The following is a 21,335-nucleotide window of genomic DNA, read 5'->3' as shown; positions in this document are numbered from 1 at the left end:
TCAAGTGCAGCCTGTGCAGGGGCCGAAAAGTTGATGAAAGGAGTCAATAAAGCTCACCAAGGTTGAAGGAGCAAAGGTCTCCTTGAATCAGTGAATGAACTGAATTTTATTAAGCCCTGACCGTGGACCCCACACTTTGGAGGCATGTGCGTGTATATTCTCTTATTAAAGCCCTCCTCATAGCGCCGGCCTTGCTCAGCAGGGCTCATCATCTCCATTGTACACAAAAGGAAACCGAGGTTCAGCTCCAGGTGGTAACTCGCGTAGGGTCACACAGCTGGTGCAGGTGGCAGGAACTTGGGGAGAAAGGATTTGAACCCAGGCCGCCTGACTCTCCCTCTTGTCTGCCCCTACTCTCAGCTCAGCACCCCCACCCCCAAGGCTGCACCTTGGCTCCCGGGTCCTTCCAACCCAGGCCTGATCAGGCAGCCCCTCACAGCATGGTTTTCTTCACGTGGTCTTGAGGGTGGTCTGGTAAGAGTGGAGGGGGAACATCTGAGTCCAGAAAGATGAGGTCGCCTGAGAGGAGATCGCCCTGTTTGGAAGAAGAGGTGACCCAGTCCAGGCGGTGGTCCAGGCTCTCAGACCGGGCTTTCCTGGCCTCCAGGCACTCCCGGCATCTCTTGCTCACCAGGTAGGCCAGCTCCACCAGGTTGAGGATGATGCAGACGAGGGCCGTGATCACCATGAAGAGAGTGAAGATGTTCTTTTCCTCGGGCTTGGAGATGAAGCAGTCCACCACGTTGGGACACGGGGCCACTTGGCACTTGACCACTCGGGGGAGGGTGTATCTGGGGTAGATGGAGTGGAACACGTAGAGGAAGGTGGCATCCACACCGGCCTTGAACACCAGGCTGCAGACGTATGTCCACCAGAGCCCTCCCCGCTTCTTACCGGGGTCCAGGTAGAGGCGCCCGCCGTCCTTCCCAATGGCCTCTTGGTGCTTCTTCTCCCGGGCCTGGCGGTAGGCCACGTGCATGACCACAAGCAGCGAGGGGCACGTGACCAGGATGAGCTGCAGGGCCCAGAGGCGCACGTGGGATACGGGGAAGAACTCGTCGAAGCACACGTTGGAGCAGCCCGGCTGGCGAGTGTCGCAGTCGAAGTCCTTGTGGTCATCGCTCCACACTCGCTCGGCTGTCACCAGGTACACCAGCACGCGGAAGATGAAGACCAGGGACAGCCAGACACGCCCGAAGGCTGTGGAGTACTTGTTGGCCCCGCTCAGGAGCCCCTCGAAGATCCCCCAGTTCATGGTGGCCCCCGGCGTTGGCGGCTACTGCGGAGAGAGGATGATGGTCATTTCCCACGTTTAGAGAGCACTCCCTCTCCTGGTTTATAGAACCGGGTCATTAACTCTGATCCTCATGGCCATGGCAGAGCTGGGCTCTATCCTCGTCCCCTTTACAGACGGGGGAACCAAGGTTCAGAGGGGTTATGCAGGGTCACAGCTGATCAGGTGCAGAGGTGGGCCTGGAGCACAGGTAATTCAGCCCAGAACCAACTCTCCCCCATAAAAGTAAGCAAAGCCACCTGCTCCTCCCAGGGCTTAAGGGGGTGGCTAATGCTACCTTCCCTGTCTGTCCTAACCCTGACCCTTCCCCCTCCTCAGTGGTCCAGATTTTGGAATGACTTTTTTTTCCTTTCTGAACACGGCTCTCTCCCTTTAGGCAGCCTCCTCCCAAAGGGAACCTGTTCTGTGCCTTTTACTCGGCTTGGGAGATGGGGCTAAAGAGAAGGTTGGAACTTTGTCCCCAAACTCCCATCTGGTCTAACATTAGAAATATCCAGACAGTTGTCCTGCTCATGTGTGATGCATCTGAAGCAAGGCCAATGGCAAACCAGCTAAAAAAAAGGAGGGAACATTGATTCTCTTTGTATGTTAGGCTTCATAGAGGAGCCTCGTGTTGTTGTGCTTCCCAAACTGGCATTCCATGGAATGCTGCTCAGTGGCCTGGCAACAGAAGCCAGGAGAAGGATTCCATGTTTAAGAAAGGTAGGCAAGCACTGTGTTCAGTGCAAAGTTAAACAGGTCCCTTTGCTTGACCCTGTGAATACATTCACATTATGAATAAGGGGTCAGAATAGGTAGCACTGCACCAACTCTTCTGATCACAGAAACTTTTTTTTTGTCATCTTGTGGGACAGCCTTGTCAAGACACCAAAATGAGCAATGCCACTCTGGTCAGTTCTACTGGTGAGTTTGTGAACACATAGGAATCCAATTTATCTCCAATTAGGCACCGTGACTATGGTTCAGAGTGAGGAGTGCCTGTGTGTGCTCTTGGAAGCTCTGTCTGGTTCCTGGGGGGTCCACTGATGCATGCAGCATGGTCTTAGCCCCCTGGGCTCCCCAGAACCTCAGGGAGCCTGTCTGCACAGCCTCCCGCTTTAAGGGGTTCCTGCTGCCATTTCCAAGTCTGCTCCATATCGGAGGTCACAATGCTGTTCTCCCCTCCACGCCCCGCCCCCCAGATTATCTGAGCACTTGGCATGAATCAGTACAGCAACTGTACAAAAGGGTACAGGTTTTATTCCCCATTTACAGATGCGGAAAGTGGAGCACAAAGAGCTTAGTCCATTTGCCCACAGTGACACAGATGGTAAGCAGCAGAGCTGGGATTTGAACCCAGGCAGGCTAGCTTCATGGACCACGCTCTGGGTCTGGGCCCCTTTCCTCAGGTTTTGGGAAGCTGCCTGCTGTGCGCAGTCCCTGCCCCAGCCCCACAGATCCACAGGGAGGGAGGCTGGAGTGACTCTGCCCCCTACCCTGTCTGCTGTCCTGTCTATACCACCTACAACTTGAACGTGGGGCCCCTGCTCTGAATCACCCGTCGGTCTCTGCTCAGTCCTGCCTGAGGTGGGCGGAACCCCTGGCAGCTTCTCAGGGAGCATCTGAGGAGGCTCCAGCCCAGGGGCTCCCTGCCCAGCCCAACCCAGAGAGGGGGCGGGGTTTCGCAGGCCCAGGCAGGGATGCCCCACCTGCTCAGCTCCTGGCCCCTCTGTGAGCCCCTCTCCCCTTCAGTCCCTGGCTCCTACCTCTGCTCACAGCTGAGGAGAAAGGGGGAGAACCCAGAGCAGGGGCGGGAGGCGCCCTTCCCTTCTCCACCGTCAGGATGGCCATGTGCCCCGGCCACTCCCCTGACTAGCAGTCAGCGAAGTCTTCCCACATCTGGGTGTGCCAGGTGTGCGGAGGGCACCTCTGGACACAGATGGCCTTTGGCCTTACCTGAGCGACTACTCCTCAGGGCTCTCTGGGCACCGGGTCCTGGCCGCCAGCACTCCAACTCGGCGGGCAGCCGGCACTCATGTCAGAACCAGGGAGGGTGTTTGGGAAAACCTAGGACAGAGCCCGCAGATTTCGGCAGGCAGCCTGGGTGTGCCTCGGGCCAGGAGGAGGAGCAGCTGGGCTGGGAACTGCCATTGGCTGGGCCCCAGCCTCCCAGGACTGCCTCTCCTGAGGCCCAGGAGACTTACGGTTGCCCTCCTTTTAGGGCGCTCAGCCTAAAAATCCTGGCATCCTCTTGGGGACAACCACAGGTCCACTCTGACCCCCAGCTTGTCTTCCCATCCCTGGCCTTGTGTGGGAGGAGCCAAGGCCTGTCTTCTCCAGAAATTCCTTCTGATTCTTCCTGGGACTCTGTGGGCTGCTCCAGACTCTCTTCCCTCTCCAGTTACTCTTCAGGGCCTTTCGTTCTCACGGCTTCAGTGACCTGTGGAACTGAGTCCGAAATTCTGTCTCCATCCCACATGCTTTTGCCTATCTATAGCCCCCACCTGAATGCCTTTCCGTCATCTTTCTCCTTGCCTGGCCTACTCTTCCAAGAAGCTTTCCCCGATTGTGCAGCCCCAGATGGCTTAGGGCCTCATCTCAGGGCTTCCACGGCCCTGAGCTTTCACATTATCATCAGATGGCATTGAAATAGTTGAACTTGTTCCAGGTGGGACTCACCCGTTGAATGAACAAATCAGTCCTCACCAATAGACATTTTTTAGGGGCTTGTCGTTAGCAAGACGCAACACAGATCAGCTCCAGACTCTCAGGAACTCACCCACTTGGCCTTAATTACCAGCTGATAAGTCCAGCACCAGCTGCACAGCCTCTTACGACTGCACAGATGTCAGGGAACAGTCGCGAGGCCCAGGCTCCCACTGCTGCTGGAATCTAGTTCAGTCTTTGCACCCTGACACTGAGCGCATAAGGGCTTACACAGAAAATCAGCCTCTCCCCTACATACACAGCCCCATCTCTCCCCAAAATATGTACACCGAGCCCCTCCCCAACCCCTGAGCAGCTGCCTGTCCTTCACCCTCCACCCCGGCCCTGAGGAGCTACTCTCTACCCCATTCTTTAAATTCAAGAATCATTCCTGAGATTTGGCTCTGAGCCAGGCGCTGTGTTTGGCGCTAGGTTACACGGATAAAGAGAGGATCAGGAGCGGTTGGCAGGGTCTCCCTACTTGGGTGTGGGCTCAGTCTCTTCAGTCGTGTCTGACTCTTTGTGACCCCATGGACTGCAGCCCGCCAGGCTCTTCTGTCCATGGGACTCTCCAGGCAAGAACACTGGAGTGGGTTGCCACGCCCTCCTCCTCCAGGGGATCTTCCCAACCCAGGGACTGAACTAACGTCTCTTGTGTCTCCTGCGTTGGCAGGTGGGTTCTTTACCACTAGCACCCCCGGCACACAGATGGGCCCAGAGACACACAGGTATAAGGATGTGTGGAGCTCCAGTAGAAGGGACTTGGGGTGGGCAAGTCCTGTCCAGAGCAGGTGCCTCCCTGTCTAATGGGGCAGGCAGATGAAGGAAGTGCCTGACGGCAGGGGACATCTGCATCTGGGTCTCACTCCCCTACAGCTGGAGCTCAAGCACCGCTACATATGGGTCCAGCCCTGGATCTCGAATCTCACAACCCTGGACTTGAATCTCACCTCTGGTGTATTCAGGTCTGTTTCTTGGGTGTACAATGAGACATCTTGTGCCCGTGAGGTGTGCCCTGTGAGGACAGCATGTGCAGTGCAGGGTGGTGGCTTTGTGGCCTGAATCCGGCCTGGCCACTGCCTCTCCCTGCTGGGCATCAGTTCCCTGTCTGTGCAGTGCGACGGTAGCACCACCTACCTAAGAGGGTTGGCACGAGGATTAGCCCAGCCAACAGAGGCACAGTGCCAGACAGTGCCTGGCACAGAGGAGGCCTTTCCTGCCACTGCCTCTGGCGTGTGAGCTGCCTGCACACGCCTGGCATGTGGTGGGTCCCCATACGGCTTCCCCCCATCTTTCCCTGCTTCTAACCTCCTCTCCCTGAGATGAAGGAAGGCAGAGAAAGGATGGGAGACAGACGGCTCACCAGATAAAATCTCACGGGATAGATGATGTCTTTGGACAAAAAGACAGAACCTGGGTCAGGCAGTGCCCGTGAGTGGGGAGGATAGGCAGGGCATTCCCTGGAGGGCTTCTCTTTAGTGCCTGGATGCAGCCTGTTGGGTTAGCTTCTAAGATGTTCTTTATCAGCAGGTCACTTGGGCCTGAATTCAATGGACAATGTGTCCGAGAGCCACAAACACTGCAGGTCCACAGCAAGTGTGGCACATCCCACACGCACACGCTCTTACACACAGGCCACACTGTGGGCCCAGTGCTACACATGCGTGGGGCAGCGCTGGCCCCTGGACGCCTAGTACGGGGCCTGTTAGGTACCATGTTAGGCCTCCGTTTATGTTTATGGAATGAATGATGTGTGAAGCGCATGCACTCTGCAAAGAGAGAGACACACACAACTACCCCCTCTGCATTCTTCCTCCAAGCTATCACCGAGTACAGGAGAGAGGAGACACGTGACTAGATTGGATATGACACTGTGATCAGAGCCAAAGAGACATGGAACAGAGAGGGAGTGTCAAGTTCTGCCAGAGGAAGACCCAGACAAGGTGACATGTAAGCTGGGTCTTGAAAGACGTGTAGGAATTCATCAAGAGGCAACAAGGAGGAAAGGCCTTTGAGGCAGAGGGCTTAGAGCCTGCAGTGAAAGATGATGGAAAAGCTTTGGAGAGTGGGTTGGAGGAGGGAGTGGTGGGTGTAAGGCGAGTGCAGAGAAAAAGAGAATGAGCAGGGCAGTCAGACAAGAAAAGGAAATTTATTAGAGGGAAGAGAGAGGGTGACTGGCTCTTAAGGAGAACCAGTGTCCTCCCTTTCTGACAGAGTCCTTAGACTCCACCCATGAAAAGCTCTCTGGAAGGATGTCACGTAGCCAGAGGTCTAGAATCTGGTGATCTCGCAGTTTTGAGAAGATAGGCGCCAGTGAGATAACAGGATGCCATTTGAGCAATTTGGTCAGTCTCAGATCACTGTGATTTATTCTTTGCTTGCTTGCGAAGTCGACATAACGAACCATCTTATCAATAAGACCCCATGTGGGCCCTATCAGTGGTGGCGCTAAAAAGCAAGGATGTTCTGGACCAAGAAAGATCTGAAACACTCTGCTAAGTGGTCTGGATTATCTCCTGTGCAGAGGGAGGCCTCAGGGAAGGAAGGAGGCTACGTGATCCGATGAGTATGGTCAGTTCTCATTCTCCATGGTAGTGATGTTCTGTAAGTCACTACAAACACTGAATTAGCAAATCCAGAGACTTCAGCAGGGGAAATGTAGGGGATGGTTCCTACGAGCCTCTGACCATGACATTTTTATCAACTGATCAATACATAACCATGTTTTATGTGTGTTTCTCTTGAAACATACCTTACTTATATATAGTGTGGAATCATTAATGTTGAACTCACAGCCAACAGCACTATAACTCACTCCTGAACAAAGCTCATTCTTCTATCCTTTTTTTATTTTTGGCCTTGGCATGCAGGGTCTTAGTTCCCCAACCAGGGATTGAACCTGTGCCTCCTTGCAGCGGAAGCACAGTGTCTTAACCACTGGACCCAAATATCCCCGAACAAAACTCATCTAACACTGGTATTTTCTCCCCAAGGCCCGCCACAACCTTCCTGTGCTTGGGAATACCAGACAACTTCAGTGCCACACTTGGGGGCCAGTTTAAACAGCAGAATCACCTCCACAAGCCCAAAAATGTGAAAAAATAGCAACCAATTGACCTCCCATGGGACATTTGTTTACAGTATCAGCTGAAAGTGGAAGGCAAAGCATCTGCTTGTTCAGCCTCAGCTGGGACCTTGCACATCAGGCAACTCAAGCATTCCACTGCCCTGTGCCTGTCCACAGGTGACAGCGAAGGCATTGATTTTGGGGTTAAACAAGTAAATTTTAGTGACTCGATGAACTCACCCATATGGAATCTGTAAACAATGATGCTTGTATGTGTAGAAAGCTCCCTCTGTGCGAGAGAAGAGGCATGTGAGGCCAGTTAAAAAAAACAGTTCACAGGAGGAGAGCAGGTTGTTGGAGGTGGGGAGGGGAAGATGATGGGGAGGTTCTTCCCGGATATTCGGGAGTTAGTGGGTTCAGGGTTCCACGTACTGGGTGTGGAGGGCGATCACGTGGACTGTTCATAGCCAGCAGCTGGCAGCAATAGCTGGGGAGGTACTTTGGGGGTTCCCAGCCCCAAGGAGGTGGTGGGAGCCACTGGAGTGGACCAGGTGGCTTTGGGAGAGTGTGTGGAGTGAGAAAAGATGATGGTCCAGGCAGAGCTTTCAGGAGCACTGACGTTTTAGGAAGCAGATCAGAAAGATGCTCTTGGAGGAGAAAGCACAGACAGGGCGGGCAGAGGAGGAAACCTAGTGTCAGAGAGGCTGGTCAGGTCCCTGGGGACTTTTGCTAGAGGGAATTCTGCAGAGTGATGGGGACGGAAGCCAGAGAGAAGTGGGTGGGGAAAGTGCAGACTGCACGTGTTCAGGAAGCTGGCAAGTGAGGGAGAAAGGCAGCGGGAATCAGGGCTGGAGAAGGGCTTGCTCCTTCTGGGGAGATGGGAACAGACGTGTCAAAGGAGCTGCTGCAGAGCCATTTGACCTGCAAATAGACCTGCCATCCTCTCCCCTCTGCACTCTGCTCTTTCTTGTTCCCTGGCTCCTTCTCTGCCCTCTGTGTTCCCCCAGTCCTTAGCCCAGGCACTCCCGACTATTGTCATCACCTCTGACATGTTCTGGCTTGGACTGACCCCTCTGTTCTCCCAGTTAATGGGTGTAGGGTAGGTGAGAGCAGGAGTATTTTCCAGCGACCAGTTATCCCCCCAGGCTCCCTTCTGAATGCACAGGCACCAGGACCTGATACCCCACCAGTTACCTATTAAAACTGCTATTCCTAACAGTGAGCAGACTTTGGGTCCTGCAGTAACAAGCTAGGTTGGCCTGTGGGGCCAAGGTGGTGTCTTTTCACTTCCCACTCGGGAGGTGGGGAGGTTGGGTGATGGGGTAATAATATCAATTTCATCACTGCATGCCTCCTCTGTGCCAGAAACTGGGCCAAATGCTCTAAATGCATCAGGCGTGTAACACTGCCCACTCTTCCCTCACCCCTCTCTAATGTTGCCCACTTGCAGCAGTCATCTTTGGAAAATGCAAAACATGGTAAAACGAGCCTTAAAATGTTCCAGGTTTTTCCGAGTCTCCCCCCATTGTCTTGAAATAAAAAATGTCTTATTGCTGGACTTGCCTGGTGGTCCAGTGGTTACGAATATGCCTGCCAATACAGGGGACATGGGTTCAAGCCTGGTCTGGGGAGATCACACATGTGGTGGGGCAACCAAATCTATGTTCTGTAACTACTGAAGCCCAAATACTCTAGAGCCTGTGCTCTGCAAAGAGAGAAGTCACCGAGATGAGAAGCCCGTGCAGCAACGAAGCCCAACCCAAAATAAATGAAAAATCTCCTGTTGGCTAATACGGCCTGTAAAGTCTTGAGCCATCTGGCCTCTGCCACCCTTTGTTTCCTTCTGTGTTTGTGCTTTAGCACCGTGGCCTTCTTTTAGTTCTTAGAATGGAGGAATCTCTCTGTAATCTCAGGGCCTTTGCACATACCTTAATGCTCTTTCTTCATTTTCTCTGAGGAAAGGTGCAGTGACCCACAACAGACTGAGCCCGACCTGCCTGTGAGTGTTTGAGGGTCTCCTGTGGAGGCATGGGTCAGCTGTCGCCTGCTGCAGGGCCAAGGGCACCAGCAGCAGCAGTCTTGGGAGGCTGGCATAAGTCCTCTTGGAGGTTGCCAACAGCCCTCCCATAGAGCCTGTAGGCATGAATCTGAGCAAACTCTGGAAGATAGAGAAGGACAGGGAATCCTGGTGTGCTGCAGTCCATGGGGTCGAAAAGAGTCTAAACAACAACAAAACAACAAGAGCTTGTAGACCCTAGGATTGGGTTGCCTCAGGCCAAACAACAAACAGGGAAGGAGTACAGCAGACAACTGGATTAAAAATTTACTGAGTGAGACCCAGTTTTCCCCTTAGTCAGTCCCTCCCATCAGGAAGCTTGCACAAGCCTCTTATCCTCATCCATCAGACAGAAGAAGCAAGAACTACAATCCACAGACTCCAGAATGAAAACTATAATCACGGAAAGCTAACCAAAATGATCACATGGACCACAGCCTTGTGCAACCCCATGAAGCTATGAGCCATGCCATGGATGGACGGGTCATAATGGAGAGTTCTCTGGAGAAGGGATGGCAAACCACTCCAGTATTCTTGCCTTGAGAGTCCCATGAACAGTATGAAGAGGCTAAAAGAAATGACACTGGAAGATGAGCACCCCAGGTTGGAAGGTGTCCCATATGCCCCAGTGGAGGAACAGAGAAATAACTCCAGAAAGAATGAAGGGGCTGCGTCAAAGCACCAGGGATGTGCCTGGTGGTGAAAGGGAAGTCTGATGATGTAAAGAACAGTATTGCACGTGTGCTAAGTCGCGTCAGTGGTGTCCGACTCTGCGATCGATGAACTGTAGCCCATCAGGCTCCTCTGTCCATGAGATTCTCCAGGCAAGAATACTGGAGTGGGTTTCCATGCCTTCCTCTGGGGGATCTTCCTGACCTAGGGATTGAAATTGCCTCTCCTGTGGTTCCTGCATTGTAGCCAGATTCCTTACCACTGAACCAAGAGGGATGCCCAAATACCTTTAGTTTCTCTGTAAGAGGAAGCCAATATTCAGTAATTAATGTTTCGGTATCTTATTTGGAAATGACCCAGCTATTCAATAAACTTTCCTCACTTAATTTAGTATAACTCTAGAATTTCAAGTTACAACAATCTGGAGAGAATATTTTAGACATATTTCTAAAGCAAAATCATTCTTAACAGTTTATCTGAAAGCTTCCTCATTTACATTTTCTTTCCTTAAAAGTTTCTTTATATGGAATTGGGCCACCACCCACTGGTGGGAGCTTTCAGTTTCAGTCAGTTCAGTCACTCAGTCATGTCTGAGTCTTTGCGACCCCACTGACTGCAGCACGCCAGGCTTCCCTGTCCATCACCAAATCCCGGAGCTTACTCAAACTCATGTCCATTGAGTCAGTGATACCATCCAACTATCTCATCCTCTGTCATCCCCTTCTCCTCCCACCTTCAATCTTTCCCAGCATCAGGGTCTTTTCAAATGAGTCAGTTCTTCCCATCAGGTGGCCAAAGTATTGGAGTTTCAGCTTCAGCATCAGTCCTTCCAATGAATAGTCAGGATTGATTTCCTTTATTCAGTCGTGATTGATTTCCTGGACTGGTTGGATCTCTTTGCAGTCCAAGGGACTCTCAAGAGTCTTCTCCAACACCACAGTTCAAAAGCATCCATTCTTCAGTGCTCAGCTTTCTTTATAGGCCAACTCTCACATCCATACATGACTACTGGAAAAACCATAGCTCTGACCAGATGGACCTTTGTTGGCAAAGTAATATCTCTGCTTTTTCATATGCTGTCTAGGTTGGTCACAGCTTTTCTTCCAAGGAGCAAGCGTCTTTTAATTTCATGGCTGCAGTCACCATCTGCAGAAAAATAAAGTCTGTCACTGTTTCCATTGTTTCTCCATCTATTTGCCATGAAGTGATGGGACCAGATGCCATGATCTTAGTTTTCTGAATGCTGAGTTTTAAGCCAATTTTTTCACTCTCCTCTTTCAGTTTCATCAAGAGGCTCTTTAGTTCTTTGCTTTCTGCCATAAGGGTGGTGTCATCTGCATATCTGAAGTTACTGATATTTCTCCCAGCAATCTTAATTCCAGCTTGTGCTTCATCCAGCCTGGCATTTAGCATGATGTACTCTGCATATAAGTTAAATAAGCAGGGTGACAATATACAGCCTTGATGTACTCCTTTCCCTATTTGGAACCAGTCCGATGTTCCATGTCCAGCTCTAACTGTTGCTTCTTGACCTGCATACAGATTTCTCAGGAGGCAGGTCAGGTGGTCTGGTATTCCATCTCTTGAAGAATTTTCCACAGTTTGTTGTGATGCACACAGTCAAAGGCTTTGGCATAGTCACTAAAGAAAAAGTAGATGTTTTTTCTTGAAGAAGGCAATGGCACCCCACTCCAGTACTCTTGTCTGGAAAATCCCATGGACGGAGGAGCGTGGAAGGCTGCAGTCCATGTGGTCACTGAGGGTCAGACACGACTGAGCGACTTCACTTTCACTTTCCACTTTCATGCATTGGAGAAGGAAATGGCAACCCACTCCAGTATTCTTGCTTGGAGAATCCCAGAGACGGGGGAGCCTGGTGGGCTACTGTCTATGGGGTCGCACAGAGTCGGACACGACTGAAGTGACTTAGCAGTAGCAGCAGATGTTTCTCTGGAACTTTCTTGCTTTTTTGATGATCCAGTGGATGTTGGCAATTTGATCTCTGGTTCCTCTGCCTTTTCTAAATCCAGCTTGAACATCTGGAATTTCATGGTTCACATACTATTGAAGCCTGCCTTGGAGAATTTTGAGCATTACTTTGCTAGCATGTGAGATGAGTGCAATTGTGCAGTAGTTTGAACATTCTTTGGCATTGCCTTTCTTTGGGATTGGAGTGAAAACTGACCTTTTCCAGTCCTGTGGCCACTCCTAAGTTTTCCAGATTTGCTGGCATATTGAGTGCAGCACTTTCACAGCATCATCTTTTAGGATTTGAAATAGCTCAACTGGAATTCCATCACCTCCACTAGCTTTGTTCGTAGTGATGCTTTCTAAGGCTCATTTGACTTCACGTTCCAGGATGTCTGGCTCTAGGTGAGTGACCACACCATCGTGATTGTCTGGGTCATGAAGATCTTTTTTGTATCATTCTTCTGTGTATTTTTGCCACCTCTTCTTAATATCTTCTGCTTTCTGTTAGGTTCATACCATTTCTGCCCTTTATTGTGCCCATCTTTGCATGAACTGTTCCCTTGATATCTCTAATTTTCTTGAAGAGATCTCTAGTCTTTCCCATTATATTGTTTTCCTCTATTTCTTTGCATTGATCACTGAGGAAGGCTTTCTTACCTCTCCTTGCTATTCTTTGGAACTCTGCATTCAAATCGGTATATCTCTCCTGTTCTCCTTTGCCTTTAGCTTCTCTTCTTTTCTGAGCTATTTGTAAGGCATCTTCAGACAACCATTTTGCCTTTTTGCAGTTCTTTTTCTTGGGGATGATCTTGATCACTGCCTCCTGTACAATGTCATGAACCTCTGTCCATAGTTCTTCAGGGACTCTGTGTATCAGATCTAATCCCTTGAATCTATTTGTCACTTCCACTGTATAATCAAAAGGTATTTGATTTAGGTCATACCTGAGTGGTCTAGTGGTTTTGCCAACTTTCTTCAATTTAAGTCTGAATTTGGCAATAAGGAGTTCATGTTCTGAGCCACAGTCAGCTCCAGGTCGTGTTTTTGCTGACTGTATAGAGCTTCTCCATCTTTAGCTGCAAAGAATATAATCAATCTGATTATCACCATCTGGTGATGTCCATGTGTAGAGTCTTCTCTTGTGTTGTTGGAAGAGGGTTTTTGCTATGACCAGTGTGTTCTCTTGGCAAAACTCTGTTAGCCTTTGCCCTGCTTCATTTTATACTCCAAGGCCAAGTTTGCCTGTTATTCCCAGTATCACTTGACTTCCTACTTTTGTATTCTAGTCTCCTATAATGAAAAGGACATCTTTTTTGGATGTTAGTTTCACTGATTCCTAAAATGTCGATGTTCACTCTTGCCATCTCCTGTTTGACCACTTCCAATTTGCCTTGATTCATGGACCTAACATTCCAGGTTCCTATGCAGTATTGCTCTTTACATCATCAGACCTTGCTTCTATCACCAGTCACATCCACAACTGGGTGTTGTTTTTGCTTTGGCTCTGTCTCTTTATTCTTTCTAGAGTTATTTCTCCACTAATCTCAAATAGCATTTTGGGCACCTACCAACCTGGAGAGTTCCTCTTTCAGTGTCCTATCTTTTTGCCTTTTCATACTGTTCATGGGGTTCTCAAGGCAAGAATACTGAAGTGGTTTAGCATTCCCTTCTCCAGGGGACCACGTTTTGTCAGAACTCTCCACCATGACCTGTCCATCTTGGGTGGCCCTACACTGCATGGCTCATAGTTTCATTGAGTTAGACAAGGCTGTGGTCCACGTGATCAGTTTGGTTAGTTCTCTGTGATTGTGGTTTTCAGTTGTCTGTCCTCTGATGGATAAGGATAAGAAGCTTATGGAAGCTTTCTGATGGGAGAGATAGACTGAGGGGGAAACTGGGTCTTGTTCTGATAGGTGGGGCCATGCTCAGTAAATCTTTAATCCAATTTTCTGTTGATGGGCGGGGCTGTGTTCTCTCCCTGTTGTTTGACCTGAGGCCAAACTATGGTGGAGGTAATGAAGATAATGGTGACCCCCTTCAAAAACCAAGTGACCTCCTTCACTTAGCTTGCTGATATGTTACAAAGAATGTATACTGAAGTTCAAGTACTAGTCCACCATCTTGGACTGATTTGCTTCTAATTAATCCATTTCATGTCCTCAGGCTACCTCATTCCTTCAAAGTTTGTGCCCTGCCCCTTCCCTCCTATTTTATCCCCCACCCCCAGATTTTACTCCCATACTCTTATTGGAAGCAGAAGGGTTATGTCCATCTTATGTAACTGCTTCAAGGCTGAGCAGGGGTGTCAACTCTGCCTGTCAGGGAGTAAAAATCTCTGGACTGTGATCTAGGGGCCCCAAGGGCAGGACAGTTTCTGATTTTAGTCAATTTGGGCTGGAATCCTTGCATAACCATCACCTTGATGAGGAGCTATTGTAACTGCTTCTATGCCTTCCTATGAATCATTTTGATAATGAAGGGCTTCTCTGGTGGCTCAGATGGTAAGGAATCTGCCCATGATGCTAGAGACCTGGGTTTGATACCTGGGTTGGGAAGATCCCCTGGAGAAAGGAATGGCAACCCACTCCAGTATTCTTGAATTCCATGGACAGACAAGCAAGCTACAGGCCATGAGATCCCAGTCAAACATGACTGAGTGATTAACACTTTCATTTTCCTTGATAATGAAACACTTTTTGTAACAGCATCAGAGTACAAAAAGGTATGGTTAAACATCTGATTAATTGATAAAGAAACTTGGTTACAGTAGCCAGAATTATGAATGATCACATTTAACATACAAAATAATTCTAGCTAAATGTTTCTCTTTAAGACAACTTGGGGGCCATCTAATGTGTCCCAAAGCTAGCTGGAAATGAAAAGAACTTTGATTAAAATTTGATATTAGGAAGCTTGTCAAAAAGTTTTAAAACACTTGATTAAGATCATCAGTCACTGTGAGACAATACACATTCCTTAACCAAAGTAACCATAGATTTCAAAAGTAAATAATACAAATCACTTAGAGGCAAAGAAACTCACATGATCTGTCATCAAAAGCAGTGTTTCAAGAATACTTGAGGGAGAAACCAAATCCAGTCTTGTTCTAGTCCATTTCTAACAAAAAATCCATTTATCCAACTAAACTGGTCCAATCTCAGAGAATCCTGATCATACATAATTCAGTATCTGATTTCTTACATCTTCTACTAAAAAACACATATCTTACTTTTCTTAGAAGTTTTTCATTTTTCTTTCTTTTTTTTACGTTGAGTTACTTGTTGACAAGTCTGTAAAAGATGGAATAAGGTCTTATTTGACCTCTAATATACCTGGGTACAACAATAATACTATACTTAACATTGATAACTCTAAGGACATTTCTATATTAATCAAACCAACAAGTTTAAGCCACTTTCAATAGTAGATATCAATTCCGTACTGAATATTTCCCAGATCATGGGTCCTAAAATTTATCTTGGCCAATTTTCTATAGATTTAATTTTAAGTGCTTACTTTCAAGTCAATTAAAATAGTCCATTTACAAGTTAACTTTTACATAAAGACTGAATGAGAAATCTCAATTTTTCCCTCTTAAGTTCAAAAGGCTTTTCCCCATTCCCCACTCTATTTATTTTGTCCTCCCGAGGGCCTGGGCACAGGGAGAGAAATACCAATTGCTTTTCATGGGGTCATAGTTGAAGATCTCCTAGTCTTGTAAAAATACCCTGAAGGGGTGGTGGCTTCAAGATGGAACAAATCTTACCCATAACAAGGCTGGTCAAAGAGGGAAAATCCCAACCACGTTTTTACCACAGGCAGAGCCTGAAGCAACACTAATCTTTACCACAGTCATTATAAGTACTGACATATACATCAACAAACAAACATTAATATCAAGTATTAATCTGATACTGAATATTTCCCAGTTCACATGAACCTGAAATCCTTTAGCTTAATTTCTCTTGCACTTAGAATTGTTTGATTTTTAAGTGCCTACCTCCCAGTGGTAAAGAATCTGCCTGCCAATGCAGGAAACTCAAGAGAGACAGGTTCGATCCCTGGGTCAGGAAGATCCCCCGGAGAAGGGAATGGCAGCCCACTCCAGTATTCTTGCCTGGAGAGCTCCATGGACAGAGGAGCCTGGCGGGCTACAGCCCATGGGGTCCCATATAATTGGACACAACTGAGCACCTAAACATGCATGTACTTTTCTTTAAGCCAATTAAATAGAGCTCATTTACAAATTAATCTCAGAAGCAATAAAAAGAGACAAAGATACATACTGAGATACACATATATCCAAATAGACACAATAAGAGATTTCATAACTTTGTTTTCCAAACTTAGTCATGAATCAGATATCATAATATAAAACACTAGTTTAAAAATAACAGTTGGAATAAGAAAAAATTTTTAAGGCTTCTTTTCCTGTTTTTTTTTTTTTCTTGTTTTTCTCATTTTTAGGAATTAAAGATGGTTTAGATAAATGTCCCTGAGATCCATGGTCTCAAGGCACAAGGAGAGAAAAGCATCTTCTCCTAGTAGGACAATTTCATAAAAATTTTAACCAATTTTCTTGGGAGTCTAAAGAATATTGTGAAAAAAAATAAAGAATATTGTGGCAATACAGTTTAAAAAAAAAATCATCTTTTTCTGTGGTCATAGTTTCACAGTCCAAATTTAGACCAGACAGTGCTCAAATTGGCCCTGATAACAAGAGCAGACTTGTCCCAGCAGGGATTTTTCCTCTGGGGAGGTGGGGTCTTGGTATGATCAGCCCCAGACTGTTAATTATAGAAGAATCCTGAACCTTAGGGAACTTCAGTCTATTTTCTCATCTTGTGGCAATAAAGATCTAATTGTAAGAGGGTCATTTTTAGGCCTCTTTTTTGGGCATTGGATCATAGCTGTATGTTCATCTGTCACTTAAAATGTTTCCAAAGGGCTTCTCATGCTGGGAGTGGGAGCTTAGAGGAAGTGCTCCCCGTTTCAGCTCAGGCAATTTATACCAGATGTCAGTGTGCTCAAACCAAAAGAGCCAAACCAAGCCAACCAAACCAAAGCAGAACCTCGCCAGCTGGAAGTCACACTAGAAATAAAATGGATGGCAAAGAGATGTCCAGAAGTCAAAAGCCAAATGGCACAAACGCCCTCAAATGTGACTTCCCAGTCCCACTAGACATGCGACCTTGTCCAACGCGCACCTTACAAATGGAGTTGCCTTTCACAGGGAGAACTCCCCAAATTGGAATCAAAGTTTCCCCAAACAGGCAAGGTCAAGGAGGCCCTGGTATGCACTCCAGGAGACTTACCAAATTGCTGGCGGGTGTGTTGCGAGGTACCAAATGCCCTCTTTCTGATCCTCCAAAAGTAACGTTTTCTCGGAGTGGAAGTCTGGGGCAATGCGGAGAAGGGAAAACGAAGGTGTCCTCGAGACAAAGAAAGCCCGGGCAGCTGCTAGGGCAACCTCTGCCCTGTTCTCCACAGCAGCCTCGAGTTCCGCAGCCAAGGTGGTGGACGGGGTGTGACCAAGGCCCAACCCTACAGCAGGGGAACCCTGACGATCTGACCTCAGAGAAATCCTCCAACCTTCTACTCCCCCGGAGGAAGCTGGTGCAGAGAGAAATCCCCAAGCATCCAATCAAGCTGAGTGGCCCTGAGGGGCCGCCTGCCAATGGTCAGATCCAGGACGAGCCCCCAGGTTTGTTGCCAAAATCTTGGCTTTCTGTGCCAAGTCAAACAGAAACACAGAAACAGAGTAATGGAGGAGAGGTAAGACTGGCTTTATTTGCCAGGCAAAGGGGAACACAGCAGGCTGTACCTCAAGAGCCGAGCCGGATGTTGTAAAGATCAATGTTGCATAGGAACCTGGAAAGTGAGATCCACGAATCAAGGTAAATTGGACGTGGTCAAGCAGGAGATGGTAAGAGTGAACACTGACATTTTATGAGTGTGTGACATTTTATGAGTGTGTTACATTTTGCACATTTACGTTTTATGAAACAGTGAACTAAAATGGAAGGGGAATGGGTGAATTTAATTCACGTGATCCTTTTATCTACTACTGTGGGCAAGAATCCCTTGGAAGAAATAGAGTAGCCCTCATAGTTAACAAAAGAGTCTGAAATGCAGTACTTGGGTGCGATCTCAAAAAAGACAGAATGATCTCTTTTTGTTTTCAAGGTAAATCATTCAGTATCACAGTAATCCAAGTCTATGCCTCAACCACTAATGCTGAAGAAGCTGAAGTTGAATGGTTCTATGAAGACCTATAAGAATTTCTAGAACACACAAAAAGGTTGTCCTTTTCATCATAGAGGACTGGAATGTAAAAGTAGGAAATCAAGAGATACCTGGAGTAACAGGCAAGTTTGGTTTTGGAGTACAAAATGAAGCAGGGCAAAGGATAACAGAGTTTTGCCAAGAGAACACACTGGTCATAGCAAACACCCTCTTCCAACAACACAAGAGATGACTCTACACATGGACATCACCAGATGGTCAACACCGAAATCAGACTGATTATATTCTTTGCAGCTAAAGATGGAGAAGCTCTATATAGTCAGCAAAAACAAGACCTGGAGCTGACTGTGGCTCAGAACATGAACTCCTCATTGAAAAATTCAGACTTAAATTGAAGAAAGTAGGGAAAACCACTGGAGCATTCAGGCATGACCTAAATTAAATTCCCTTTTGATTATACAGTGGAAGTGACCAATAGATTTAAGGGATCAGATCAAGTAGACAGAGTGCCTGAAGAACTATGGATGGAGGTTCATAATATTGTACAGGAGGCAGTGACCAAAACCATTCCAAAGGAAAAAAAAATGCTAGAAGGCAAAATGATTGTCTGAGGAGACTTTAAAACAGCTGAGAAAAGAAGAGAAGTGAAAGGCAAAGGAAAAAGACATACCCAACAGAATGCAGAGTTCCAAAGAATAACAAGGAGAGATAAGAAAGACTTCTTAAGAGAACAATGCAAAGAAATAGAGGAAAACAATAGAATGGGAAAGACTAGAGATCTCTTCAAGAAAATTGGAGATACCAAGGGAACACTTCATACAAAAATATGGGCAAAGACCTAACAAAAGCAGATGAGATTAGGAAGAGGTGGTAAGAATACACAGAACAACTATACAAAAAAGGTTTTAATGACCCAGATAATGCTGATGGTGTGGGCACTCAACCAGAGCCAGACATCCTGGAGTGTGAAGTCAAGTGGGCCTTAGGAAGCATTACTAAGAACAAAGCTAGTGGAGGTGATGGAATGCCAGTTGACCTATTTCAAATCCTAAACGATCATGCTGTTAAAGTGCTGGACTCAATATGTCAGCAAATTTGGAAAACTCAGAACATTTTGGACTGGAAAAGGTCAGCTTTCATTCCAATCCCAAAGAAAGGCAATGTCAAAGAATGTCAAACGACCGCACAGTTGTGCTCATTTCACATGCTAGCAAGGTAATGCTCAAAATCCTTCAATCTGGGCTTCAGCAGTACGTGAACTGAGAAGTTCCACATGTACAAGCTGGTTTTAGGAAAGGCAAAGGAACCAGAGATCAAATTACCAACATCTGTTGAATCATAGAGAAAGCAAGAGAGTTCCAGAAAAACATCTACTTCTGCTTAATTTCGACTATGCTAAAGCCTTTGACTGTGTGGGTCGCAACATGCCACGAGCTGCCTCCTGAGAGGCCTGCATGCAGGTCAAAAAGCAACAGTTAGAACCAGACATGGAACAACGGACTGGTTCAATATTGGGAAAGGAGTACATCAAGGCTGTATACTGTCCCCCTGCGTATTTAACTTCTATGTGGAGTACATCATGTGAAATGCTAGGCTGGATGGACCCCAAGCTGGAATCAAGATTGCTGAGAGAAATACCAACAACTTCAGATATACAAGGAAACCATTCTAATGGTAGAATGTGAAGAGAAACTAAAGAGTCTCTTGATGAAAGTGAAAGAGGAGAGTGAAAAAGCTGGCTTAAAACTCAACATTCAAAAAACTAAGATCATAGCATCTGATCCCATCACTTCATGGCAAATAGATGGGGGAAATGTGGAAAGAATGACAGATTTTTATTTTCTTGGGCTCCAAAATCACTGGGGATGGTGACTGCAGCCCTGAAATTAAAAGACGCTTGCTCCTTAGAAGAAAAGCCATGTCAAACCTAGACACTATCTTAAAAAGCAGAAACATCATCACTTTGCTGACAAAGGTCCATATAGTCAAAGTGAAAGTGAAGTTGCTCAGTCATGTCCGACTCTTTGCGACCCCATGGACTGTAGCCTACCAGGCTCCTCTGTCCATGGGATTTTCCAGGCAATAGTACTGGAGTGCATTGCCATTTCCTTCTCCAGGGGATCTTCCCAAGCCAGGGATCAAACTTGGGTCTCCCACATTGTAGACAGACGCTTAACCGTCTGAGCCACCAGTGAAGTCCATATAGTCAAAACTATGGTTTTTCCAGTAGTCATGTTCAGATGTGAGAGTTGGACCATAAAGAAGGCTGAGTGCTGAAGAACTGATGCTTTTGAATTGTGGTGCTTGATTCTTGAGAGTCCCTAGCAGAGCAAGGAGATCAAACCAGTCAATCTTAAAGGAAATGAGCCCTGAATATTCACTGGAAGGACTGATACTGAAGCTGAAGCTGCAATACTTTGGCCACCTGATGTGAAGAGCCAACCTATTGGAAAAGACTCTGACGGCTGGGAAAGATAAAGGCAGGAGAAGGGATGACGTGGTTGGATGGCATTATGGACTCAATGGACATGAGTTTGAGCAAACTCTGGGAGACAGTGGAGGATAGGGAAGCCTGGCGTGCTGCAGTCCACGGGGTCACAAAGAGTCAGAAACGACTGAGTGGCTGAACAAGCTAGCCAGCATCAAGTTCCAGACATAAACGTCACTCTCAGAAAAGCCATCCTCAACCCTTGTGACTAGGTCAGGTTCTTTGCTTTTTATTCTCTTTGCACGTGCTTCTCCCTTGTGTCCCTATCACAGCTGCATCCCTTGAGTTATCAGTGTGCTTGTGTGTTTCATGTCCTTTTCTCCTTTAGACTATGCTCTTCACAAGGACCAGGCCCAGAGGCTGGGCCCTGGGAACCATGCTCGTTGCTGCGTCTTCAACACCGGGCATGGCACCTGGCACATAGTAAGTGCTTAATGGATATTTGAAGATGAATGGAGGAATGATTCTGGTTATCGAAAGTAAAAAAGCCACAACACTGCCAAATCCTTGGGCACGAGGATGCTGAAGTGATACAGTTTTGAGAGCTCAGGCTATGGAACTCAGCTGCCTTAATTCCCACCCCAGCAATCCTTCTTACTTCCCGTTCTGTAGACTCTGGCTATCTGGTTGGTTGGGTGGACATTCTTATTTTCCGCTGGCCCCAGGTGGGCACATAGCCAGCTCTTCCTTTGGGGCCCTAGACCCATTGCCGGTTGATTCTTCATCTTCTTTATTAGAAACAAACAAACAAACAAACTTTGACTTTTTGGCCACACTGCACAGCATGGGGGATCTTAGTTCCTGGGCCAGGGATTGAACCTGCACTCCTTCAATTGGAAGTGCAGACTCCTAACCA

The 21,335-nt window shown here is 47.4% G+C and overlaps 1 protein-coding gene across 5 annotated transcripts; it reads right to left on the bottom strand.

The window, feature by feature from the left end:
* Window positions 1-87: 87 nt before the first annotated feature.
* Window positions 88-17,201, bottom strand: GJB5 (gap junction protein beta 5). 5 transcript variants are annotated; one of them, XM_086378128.1, is made up of 2 exons: window positions 17,061-17,201; window positions 88-1,279 (listed from the first exon to the last, which is right to left on the bottom strand). In XM_086378128.1, exon 2 carries the CDS (start codon window positions 1,253-1,255, stop codon window positions 434-436), a length of 822 nt encoding a protein of 273 aa, XP_086234254.1. In that variant the 5' UTR covers window positions 1,256-1,279; window positions 17,061-17,201; the 3' UTR covers window positions 88-433. The 5 variants fall into 5 exon arrangements, 4 of the variants coding, with proteins under 4 accessions (XP_086234254.1, XP_086234275.1, XP_086234243.1 ...); XM_086378149.1 differs by having other exon boundaries at window positions 88-1,276; window positions 17,061-17,085; XM_086378117.1 differs by lacking the exon at window positions 17,061-17,201 and adding an exon at window positions 3,230-4,468.
* Between the last annotated feature and the right edge of the window lie 4,134 nt (window positions 17,202-21,335).

Source organism: Bos grunniens, chromosome 3 (assembly GCF_055505025.1).
Source record: "Bos grunniens cultivar Pamir isolate PY7600 chromosome 3, Bosgru_T2T1.0, whole genome shotgun sequence".
NCBI classification, from domain to species: Eukaryota; Metazoa; Chordata; class Mammalia; order Artiodactyla; family Bovidae; genus Bos; species Bos grunniens.
Note: the sequence above shows the minus strand (reverse complement) of the source record. Positions and strands in the feature narration are given on the sequence as shown.

Bases quoted from the DNA above. Each gene is read 5' to 3' on its own strand.
- GJB5 (XM_086378128.1), bottom strand. From the start codon at position 1,255: ATGAACTGGGGGATCTTCGAGGGGCTCCTGAGCGGGGCCAACAAGTAC.